Source organism: Stylophora pistillata, chromosome 12 (assembly GCF_964205215.1).
Source record: "Stylophora pistillata chromosome 12, jaStyPist1.2, whole genome shotgun sequence".
Classification (NCBI taxonomy): Eukaryota; Metazoa; Cnidaria; class Anthozoa; order Scleractinia; family Pocilloporidae; genus Stylophora; species Stylophora pistillata.
The window spans coordinates 11,791,390-11,802,611 of NC_142530.1; the positions used below are offsets into that span (position 1 = coordinate 11,791,390).

An 11,222-nucleotide genomic window follows, 5' to 3' on the forward strand; every position below is an offset into this window, starting at 1 on the left:
TGGGTGTGCCGTGAAACAAAAGCCTTTAATTAAGACATAAATCATATACACGTCGGTCAGTTTCATTTTCGGCGTGGTTTCGCGTCATCGAAGGACATCGATTAGTGTAGCAAGCACTTAAGTCTTTTAGATTAAGCCTTCAACTCTACGAGATGAACCGCAGTAAGCGCGCTTTCCAAAGAACTGTTGTCTTTCTGGATAAACGGCACAGAAGCGTGCCAAACAAGACTGAGCTGGGCAGGCTCACTACCGCCAAGCGGATTTCTGATTTATCATTTACAAAGAACGACAGCTCTTCCCAAATCGGAGAATTACTGGTGAGAGCATTTCCTCCCCTTACAGGAAAAGACCTTAGCAGGTAAGTGCTGCTCCCTACATAATCTGTATCGTAGGCTAGAAAAATGGTTCCAGGGAAAAGAATGAGAAGTACCGTAATAAAATAAGCGAAATGCCGAAAAGAGGCGAGATTGGATGTAAACGTGAATGAAAGAAAACTAACGTTGCTGTAATATATATTCCTTTAGATGTCTTGCAATTACTAATAACATTGAGAATTTCTCGCCAAGTGAGAGGGTTTATTGCATTTAAAATTGGTTACAAGGCAACACTTCGAACAACTTGCCAGTTTGCAATCATTTGTGACGTGATAAAAAAATGAAATGAAATGTTGGCCAATTTTATTAAGAACATCTTAGATGATAATCTTCCTTGTACCAGTGCACATTGAATTATTTAAACTTACAATACTCTTTTTCATGTGACATACTGTGCAATCTTTCTCTCATTGCTACAATCTAAAGCAAATACCACTAAAACAAATGTCACAGTGCATGCGAAATTAATGTATGTACCTTGCAGAAATAAACCCAGAGTTAAATTCAATTCAACAGAAAAATTAGTGTGGGTAACTACAATCACCTTTCTGTCATTACTTTATTACACTAGCTTGGAAATAATAACATCGTATGCGAGAGGGCATGCAATGAGGACAGTGGCAACTGGCCTTCAAAGTGGCGTGCAGCTCATGAACCACTTTGGTGGAAGTAGAAAGAAAAAGATCTTTATATTTTTACCAAGTCAAGGTCTGTGTATATTTGAAATGTTACTTATGTCAACCAAACCTTACATCTGCACAATGTGTTTAAGTTGTTATCGTCAAATGGAGCATAATTATGTCTTGGGCAATCTTTCTGTCATAATTTTAATTCAATTTAGCTTTCTATGAACTTATATTTATGCTCGATACTTTATTTACTTAATATCTAAGTAAGGTGTCTTTCCCTGCAGCCTTGCAACTTCTAGCACAAATTAATAGGAAAATAACAAACCTCCGGTACTACACAGAACTTTCAGAAGAAATTGGTCATTTGTTACCTCATCACCCTAGGAATAGTGATGTGCATGACTACTGCAATTTTCCAAATATTAATAGAGTAGCAGAGGCTGGCTTCATCAAAATGCATACCTTAACATGAAACAATTCAAAGGTTGATGGCCTTTATGTCATAATTGTATCCACAAACACTTGCAACAGTCTTCTAAAAGCCCATTTCCAGTCAAACTTTCAGCTATTTATGTATTCAAAATTAAAAAGATTATAAAATCTAAAACATGAGAATGAAAGGTACTGACATGTACAGGTTCTTCTCTCAACAGGAAAAAGTTGGATGACTGGCGGAAACAAAGAAAAAGTCAAGAGCTACAGTACCAGGTACACAAGACCCCCCCAGTTTTGAATTCAATTCAAAAGAATACACTTACAAAATCACATTATTTTAATTTTACTCCCTGTTATATCCATTAGAAAACTTTAAATGTAAAAACAGGCATTACAGTCCAGCCCCAGTAATAACACCAACACTGCTAGCAGCTCCCAGGGAACCAGCTCCAACAATACTGTAAACAATCAGAAATGTACTCCCATTAGTTATCTCAAAGGATTTAATTGTAACACCTATTATACCCCTCAGAACAATTTCTTTTTTTAAACAGGCATTACAGTCCAGCCCCAGCAGTAACACCAACACTGCCAGTAGCTCCCAGGGAACCAGCTCTAACAATATTGTCAACAATCAAGATAAAACCTCTGTTAGTTATCATCTGCTTTCTCTCTACTCTTAAGTTTAAGTATATGTAAGCGTTGGAAAAAGGAAGAATGAAATGTACTCACATCAGTCATCACAAAGGAAACACTTACCAAATAGTGCTATTTTAATTTTACTCCCTAACATACCCATTAGAACACTTCAATTTTTAAAACAGGCAATACAGTCCAGCCCTAGCAGTAACACTAACACTGCTAGCAGCTCTCAAGGAACCTGCTCCAACAATGCAATAACTGTAAACAGTCAGAATAAAACCTCTGTAAGTTATCATCTGCTTTCTCTCTGATCTTAAGTTCTGATACATGTAAGGTTTGGAAAAATTAAGAATGAAATGTACTCCCATAAGTCATCTACACTAATTAATAATCTAATGTCATGGTATGTAAAGAGTATACAGTGATTTTCCATTTCAGTATACCTATGCAGGCATGTTTGTTTTATAATAATTGTGTGCACCGTGTCCAGCATTCTCTCTAATCTTAAGTTTAGGTCCACAAGAGGTTTGAACAAATTAAGAATGAAGTGTACTCTGATTATTTAACTCAACTAATTCATAATCTAAAGTTGTGTCAAGTGTATACAGTGATTTTCCATTTAAATATACCTACCCATGTATGTTTATTTTATGATTGTGTACACTGTGATATGCCTTATCTGTCATAATAATATCCGTCATAATAATGTTTGTCTTTATAGAAAATAAGGGCTCTACGCAGGGCGAGGATGACAGCACCACCAACTAATGGTGGTGGAACAACCATTTTCATCCGTATTGGCAATGGAAAAAAGTTTTCCAGGGCCTTTGAAAAGAATGCCTTTTTCCAGGTAAGGATATAATGTAATATATACTACATGATACATGATGATGTTGGTGATAGTAAGTGATGTATGTTTTCTTTTTTGATGATATGAAAACAATAAATAGGAAGTCTATGACTGGATTGGTTCGCTCGTTGAAGTACCACTCCACTTCACGCTACAGAGAAGAAGGGAAGTGGTGAGGCACTCCGATTGTCTACAAGGGGACGAAGTCCTGGACCTTTTAGAGAGGGTATGTTTCAATCAGAACCCACTTTAGTTTTTTCATTGTCTTGAAATAACGCATTCCCATTCAATCCACATTTAGTTCTGAAAATGAATTAACTCTTAATTCTCTAAAATCATTAAATACCAAAGAACAGCATGGGCTAGGGTAGCATAATAAGTTATTTTAAGTGTGACCTTTCATCATAATGGTCTAATTTTAAATTCTTTATCAAATTTTCAGAATACTGAGGAGATGACTACCTCGGAGCTGTCACTGGTAGGTGCAAAAGTCATTTACTAGAAAATAGGGGTTTCATTCTCAATTTCAGATAGAATGTCAAGTTTGTATTAAATGATGATCGAACTCTGTTTTTATTTGGAACTGCACTTATATTAGCATATTAACATCGATCTGGTATCCTTAGATTATTTCCCTTCATAAATGCCCCAGGTGACTTGTAAGCCAGGACTCCTATGACATGACATTTCTAGATTATTCCCCTTAATAATCCCCCCAGGGCTGCCGTTGACCAGCTCTCCGTGAGCCGTGTCCGGTTACGACCTGGTATCCTTAGATCATACCCCTTGGTAATCCCCCCAGGGCCGCCGTTGACCAGCTCTCCGTGAGCCGTGTCCGGTTACGACCTGGTATCCTTAGATCATACCCCTTGGTAATCCCCCCCAGGGCTGCCGTTGACCAGCTCTCCGTGAGCCGTGTCCGGTTGCGACCTGGTATCCTTAGATCATACCCCTTGGTAATCCCCCCAGGGCCGCCGTTGACCAGCTCTCCGTGAGCCGTGTCCGGTTGCGACCTGGTGTCCTTAGATCATACCCCTTGGTAATCCCCCCAGGGCCGCCGTTGACCAGCTCTCCGTGAGCCGTGTCCGGTTGCGACCTGGTGTCCTTAGATCATACCCCTTGGTAATCCCCCCAGGGCCGCCGTTGACCAGCTCTCCGTGAGCCGTGTCCGGTTGCGACCTGGTGTCCTTAGATCATACCCCTTGGTAATCCCCCCAGGGCCGCCGTTGACCAGCTCTCCGTGAGCCGTGTCCGGTTGCGACCTGGTGTCCTTAGATCATAACCCTTCGTAATCCCCCCAGGGCCGCCGTTGACCAGCTCTCCGTGAGCCGTGTCCGGTTACGACCTGGTATCCCTAGATCATACCCCTTCGTAATCCCCCTAGGGCCGCCGTTGACCAGCTCTCCGTGAGCCGTGTCCGGTTGCGACCTGGTGTCCTTAGATCATACCCCTTGGTAATCCCCCCAGGGCCGCCGTTGACCAGCTCTCCGTGAGCCGTGTCCGGTTGCGACCTGGTGTCCTTAGATCATACCCCTTGGTAATCCCCCCAGGGCCGCCGTTGACCAGCTCTCCGTGAGCCGTGTCCGGTTGCGACCTGGTGTCCTTAGATCATACCCCTTGGTAATCCCCCCAGGGCCGCCGTTGACCAGCTCTCCGTGAGCCGTGTCCGGTTGCGACCTGGTGTCCTTAGATCATAACCCTTCGTAATCCCCCCAGGGCCGCCGTTGACCAGCTCTCCGTGAGCCGTGTCCGGTTACGACCTGGTATCCCTAGATCATACCCCTTCGTAATCCCCCTAGGGCCGCCGTTGACCAGCTCTCCGTGAGCCGTGTCCGGTTGCGACCTGGTGTCCTTAGATCATACCCCTTGGTAATCCCCCCAGGGCCGCCGTTGACCAGCTCTCCGTGAGCCGTGTCCGGTTGCGACCTGGTATCCTTAGATCATACCCCTTGGTAATCCCCCCAGGGCCGCCGTTGACCAGCTCTCCGTGAGCCGTGTCCGGTTGCGACCTGGTGTCCTTAGATCATAACCCTTCGTAGATCATAACCCTTCCCCCCAGGACCGCCGTTGACCAGCTCTCCGTGAGCCGTGTCCGGTTGCGACCTGGTATGCTTAGATCATACCCCTTGGTAATCCCCCCAGGGCCGCCGTTGACCAGCTCTCCGTGAGCCGTGTCCGGTTACGACCTGGTATCCTTAGATCATACCCCTTCGTAATCCCCCTAGGGCCGCCGTTGACCAGCTCTCCGTGAGCCGTGTCCGGTTGCGACCTGGTATCCTTAGATCATAACCCTTCGTAATCCCCCCAGGACCGCCGTTGACCAGCTCTCCGTGCGCCGTGTCCGGTTGCGACCTGGTATCCTTAGACCATACCCCTTGGTAACCCCCCAGGGCTGCCGTTGACCAGCTCTCCGTGAGCCGTGTCCGGTTACGACCTGGTATCCTTAGATCATATCCCTTGGTAATCCCCCCAGGGCCGCCGTTGACCAGCTCTCCGTGAGCCGTGTCCGGTTGCGACCTGGTATCCTTAGATCATAACCCTTCGTAATCCCCCTAGGGCCGCCGTTGACCAGCTCTCCGTGAGCCGTGTCCGGTTGCGACCTGGTATCCTTAGATCATAACCCTTCATAATCCCCCCAGGACCGCCGTTGACCAGCTCTCCGTGAGCCGTGTCCGGTTGCGACTTGGTATCCTTAGACCATACCCCTTGGTAACCCCCCCAGGGCTGCCGTTGACCAGCTCTCCGTGAGCCGTGTCCGGTTACGACCTGGTATCCTTAGATCATATCCCTTGGTAATCCCCCCAGGGCCGCCGTTGACCAGCTCTCCGTGAGCCGTGTCCGGTTGCGACCTGGTATCCTTAGATCATACCCCTTGGTAATCCCCCCAGGGCCGCCGTTGACCAGCTCTCCGTGAGCCGTGTCCGGTTACAACCTGGTATCCTTAGATCATACCCCTTGGTAATCTCCCCAGAGCCGCCGTTGACCAGCTCTCCGTGAGCCGTGTCCGGTTGCGACCTGGTATCCTTAGATCATACCCCTTGGTAATCCCCCCAGGGCCGCCGTTGACCAGCTCTCCGTGAGCCGTGTCCGGTTACAACCTGGTATCCTTAGATCATACCCCTTGGTAATCTCCCCAGAGCCGCCGTTGACCAGCTCTCCGTGAGCCGTGTCCGGTTGCGACCTGGTATCCTTAGATCATACCCCTTCGTGATCCCTCCAGGGCCACTGTTGACCAGCTATTCCTTAGCTGTGTCCAATGCGACCTAGTATCCTTTAATTATTCTCCCTCCATAACCCTCCCCCCCCCCCCCCCCATCCAGCTGAAGCTACTTTGACCAGGCTCTTCCTATCTATTTTTAAATTATTCTTTTATTTTATAATTCAGCCAGACAGTAAGCACTGTGCATTGTGAGGTATTCCCTTACTCTTCTCCTCACCCCAAAGTCACTGTTATGAAGTGTCCCCTAACCTTAACTCTAACCTGATGTTTTTAATTTGTGGCTAATGATAACCCTTAACAGGATACTTCATGATAAGTGTCATTCTTTGCCATGATCATTCCTTAAAAATAAATTCATATATCTTTACTTTTTTCTGATGACTCCCCCCCGGTCATGTACTTTATAGTGCACTATACTATTTTCATTTCTTGTTATTATAATGATGGTCATAGCTCATTCTACAGATGTTCAATCGAAAAGCCATCTAGGTTTGTTAATTATGACATTTCTTCCCTGTTTTCCATGATTAAAAGTGTTAAGAATGAAATGATTTATGGCTCAATTTCTTATGGTCTTCCTTTTGAAACTTCCTGGGTGTGTTGCTGCTGGCCTTTCAACTTGTTCTCTAGTTATTGATAAAAGCAAGAAGGACATCATTTGTAGAGTTATCTTCCTCTCCAGAGTTGATGGAATCATTGTCGTTCTCATTGTTACCACTTGCATGGCTTTCACTTTGCTCTACTTAACTTTAGCTAAGTTGGGGTTTTCACTGTCTTGCAAGGATTGCCTACAAGTTAGATCTCTTTCTTTCAGTTGTGTTTGCAGCATTACTGAACCACAGCCTTCAGGATTCAGTTGGAAAAGTCAATACCTTGCAAAACATCCACTGTGTAGTTCTTAATGCTGTTGATATGTTAGTCAAAGTCCATGGTGCTTGAGGCACTTTATCCTCTCTTGCGAAAAAAGTTGTTTACATTCTTCAAACCAATCTTTACCAGAATAATCAGGAAGAGTCTTTCCTGTGTTTTTGTGGTGGTTTCTTTTTTGTTATCCTTTGCCTGCTCTCCTCTTTTCTTCTTATCGAGCTGCATCACCTTGATATGCTGGAGGTTATCAACCACACATGTTGCCTTCACGATCCCTTGCTTTTCTAGTAACACTGGCTTACCCTGAAGCAAGGAGAACAATTTGCTGACTTCTAGGAGAGCAGATGCAGTGTGTCGAGCTCAAGATGTTAAATGCAACACAAGATGAAGGCACTTAGAGAGAGAAGCGAAAGTTAGGGAGGCATATTCAAGATGTCTGCAAAGAGACCATGTCCCTAAAAGAGTGTAGACGTTGAGAGTGTTTTGCTAGCTGTTTGGCAAAGATGCAGCATACCTGACACAGCTCTTGTGAAGATACCATTTCACTTATGCCAAGAAAGCGGAACTACCAAAAACCTCAATCAAGAAGTCAGAGATCAAGTCAAGATACGACATACCTCGCACAGCTCTTGCAAAGCCACCACTTTAGTAATGCCACGAGAGTAGAACTACCATGAAACTCAAGCTAGAAGTCAGAGATTAAGCGTACTGCTTCATGTATCCTGAAGAGTATGGCATGGATGAGAAGTACAAAAGCGACTCTCGCAGATGCATGGTGACAAGGAAGAGCTTGACAATGCTAAAGATGAGCGAAGAGATATTGCAGACGACTAACGCGATAAAATGTCTCTTAATAAGAGTACCCTGGTTTTGAAATCTGTTGTGATGGAAACAGTCATAATTATAAATGCAGAAGAATTATTAAGACAAATGCATGTAGTACATGTAGTGTTATCTAAATGGTATAAAATCCATGTAAAATCTATAATTGCTAAGATACTTTAAAAAGTGTTGGGATGAAAAGTCATGCAAATGCAGAGGAGATATAATTACATAAGCAGAATCATGTTTATACACTTTTTGTTTGTTTCTGAACATGTAGATGCATCTAAATAGTATGAAATCATGTAAATTCTACAATTAATAAGAATTACTTTGAAAATTTTTTGGATGGAAACACTCATATATATACTTCTTGTTTATTTTTGAACATTTAGATTTGTCGAAATAGTGTAAAATCATGTAACCTCTACAATTACTGAGATACTTTGGAAATTGTTGGAATGGAAACGGTCATGTATGAACTTTTTGTTTATTTTTAAAATGTAGTTTTCATTTAAATACAAAACTATACAATTACTAACATATTTAGTGTGACCTCCCTCCTTCCAACATTTCATTCAGGGAGATGGTTCCCCCTTAAATCCATTATTTTTATAGAAACTCACCTCCAACCCCACCCCTCCCCCCCTTCTCAACCCTAAGGGGTCCAAATTGTATGACAGTTTTCAGAAATGGGCCAGTGAATAATTTAAATTCTCTGGATAATACTTCCCAGCAGCACCTACACAAGGGTGGTATGCCACTCATGGGATGAGTGGCATATCACCCTCTGCCTTTGTTTCATTGCAGGTGTCATTCAAGGGAAACTACCCCTCAGACGAAGAGGAACTCTCAGAGACAATGAAAGGTAAACAAAATAGTAAATAGAATAAGCATGACCAATGTTAACACCACCAACTTCATATTTATATTCAAAACCCTTCTTTATCAAACTTGCTTGTGCAGTGTTTGTGCCATGGTGAAGCACAGTGAGGCACCTGTTTCTTCCAGTAAATGAACAAAAAAAAATTATAATGGTTGTGAATTTGATTGGGGGGTACATCCCAAAATATCTCCAACAAGCCCCTTAGCTTGTTATTTTTATCATCAGTTGATGGTATGTAAACATGAACAACCCTCATTTTTGCCTTTATTCTAGTGAGCACATTACAACATTCAACTAATCTCTCACTTTTCCCTCTATTTTACATGGAAACAAAAGATGGAGCCAGGCAGGTTAAAAAAAAGAGAAAGGAAAAAAGATCTCACAAGGATCGAAAGGGAAAGAGAAAGAGGGAAGATCCCAAACACTAAAAATAAATTGTGTTACATCCCTCATGATCAGTAATACCAGTAAACTTGATCATACCAAGACAAAGGCAGATCCCAAATTACTACTAAATTCATTTCATGTGTACCTCACCTAACCATAAGTATACAAGTGCAAATGATATTCTATTACAATATTAGGGTTTTTTCTTGTTTACAATACTGGTTATGTGTAAAGGAACACAACTTTTTTCTTCAACTTTTCCTTTCAAGTAGTAAATAGAAATAGATAACATGTACAGTGGAAGCTCGATTTAATGAAGTGTCAAGGGACTGGGGAAATTGCTTACTTATATGGAGGGTTCGTTATAATTATAGAGGTTCTACAGCATTCCTATTACTGTAACTTTAGCCAGGCTGGAACTGAAGTATCAGTTCATTATACCAACAACTTCGTTGTATAGAGGTTCATTAAATCGAGGTTCCACTGTCCCAATAACTTAAAATCTCCTACTTAAACCTTTAAAGGGACTTGGATCTAATTTCTCCATACAATATCAACCTTCAATCACACACAAGGCCATGAAGGTTTGAGGAAATGATCAGTAACTGGAGAAGCTCTTGATAAATAAACAAACTCTCCTTGTCAGCACCTTAGGAAATGTGTAGAGAACAGTATGGAGAATGTGCATACTAATGCTAGAGTGTAGAGGGTTGATACAAGTCATACCAAAGTTGAATGAACACAACATGTTAAGGCTACAATAAAACAATGACTGCACTCATTCAGAAAGTGTACTGTTAACCCTTTAAACCCTAATATCAGGAGGGGATATTCTCAATACCTGTCTTAATACATTTCCAAAGTGTTAACAACAAAAATTAGTTTTAACAATCTAGAGTGTGTTTAGTTGGTGATGACATTTCCTTCATTTTTGTGACCTGAATGTGTAATTCAGGGGTGACATTGTAAGGAGAAGTTAGATGCTAGTCACTCATAGGAGTCAAAGGATTAATCATAGCCTTAGCTTTTTAAGATAGTGATTCCCTATAAAGTTGTGTTCATTCAGTTCAGTAAAGATCCACTATACCATGCCTCTGTTATAATTAGGCCGTATGTTCATTGAGTCCAGAATCTTAATAATAAGGATGTAAGGATTTCTGCTAACACCTTGACTAAAGGATCATCTCCATTTCTTCCAAAGGAAAAAAAATACTTAAGAGGTTGTCTCCCTTATTTCCACTCGGTCAGTTTTGTGTCAAAAATAATTTTGCCTGATTTATAGGGGCCAGAATATGCTTAAGTTTGCCATTTCAAATAATTATATTGAGAGGGTAATTCAAACTTTCTTTGCAAACTAGAAAGGTTTTTAAGCAATCTGATATGAATTTCGTAGCTGAACTATGCAAATCAAATATTTAACAATGTTACAAATATGCCTATAATTCAATTTTCAAGATCTTGCAAAAGTCCCTAAATAATTATGGCCCCCAATGCAGTCAAAAAACTATTTCGAATCAAACCAGATCTAATTTAGTTCTTTCCTAAGTATAATATTTCTGTTGAAAGAGTTTCAGGCGAAATTGACTGAGTGGAAATAAAAGAGAAAGCCTCTTAAGCCCTATAAATCAAATTTCGGATGCCTCAGAATCCCTTGTTAGTTGTCAGTGTAGATGGGCTGGATGTAACCAAGGTTACATTTAATAGTAAGACAACTCAACATTTTTCCACTAGCTAAGGCCAAAGGAACATCCAGTGAGAGACAAAAATCCTCATATTTACAAGCACTTAAGTAATTTTCTAAGCTGCAAGCCTAAATATTCAGCCGGGTTATTTTATTATTTTTTCTCTTATTGTGAATGAGAGTTTGAAAAACATAGTTAAGTAGCCATATCACTGTACTCAGAAGTGTTACCTCCAGGTCGAGGTTTTCGAGACACAAGTTTGCTTTAAAAGGTTGCTACTTTTGGCTACTTAAGTAAAAAGGAAAGGAATTGCGTTGCAAGGTGATGGAATGGTTTAAAAAATCTCGCTATAAACCATAGGTTGCTTTATTTGAGTTTAAAAAAGTGTACATAGTTTTATAGTGAACGTAAAGATGAGACCTTTAATT

The 11,222-nt window shown here is 41.7% G+C and overlaps 1 protein-coding gene across 1 annotated transcript; it reads left to right on the top strand.

Annotated features, from left to right (window-relative positions):
* Window positions 1-1,633: 1,633 nt before the first annotated feature.
* Window positions 1,634-9,877, top strand: LOC148718837 (uncharacterized). Its single transcript, XM_088740928.1, has 8 exons — window positions 1,634-1,711; window positions 1,993-2,088; window positions 2,263-2,364; window positions 2,802-2,930; window positions 3,031-3,156; window positions 3,373-3,408; window positions 8,650-8,707; window positions 9,062-9,877. Exons 4-8 carry the CDS (start codon window positions 2,829-2,831, stop codon window positions 9,151-9,153), a joined length of 414 nt encoding a protein of 137 aa, XP_088597054.1. The 5' UTR covers window positions 1,634-1,711; window positions 1,993-2,088; window positions 2,263-2,364; window positions 2,802-2,828; the 3' UTR covers window positions 9,154-9,877.
* Window positions 9,878-11,222: the final 1,345 nt, after the last annotated feature.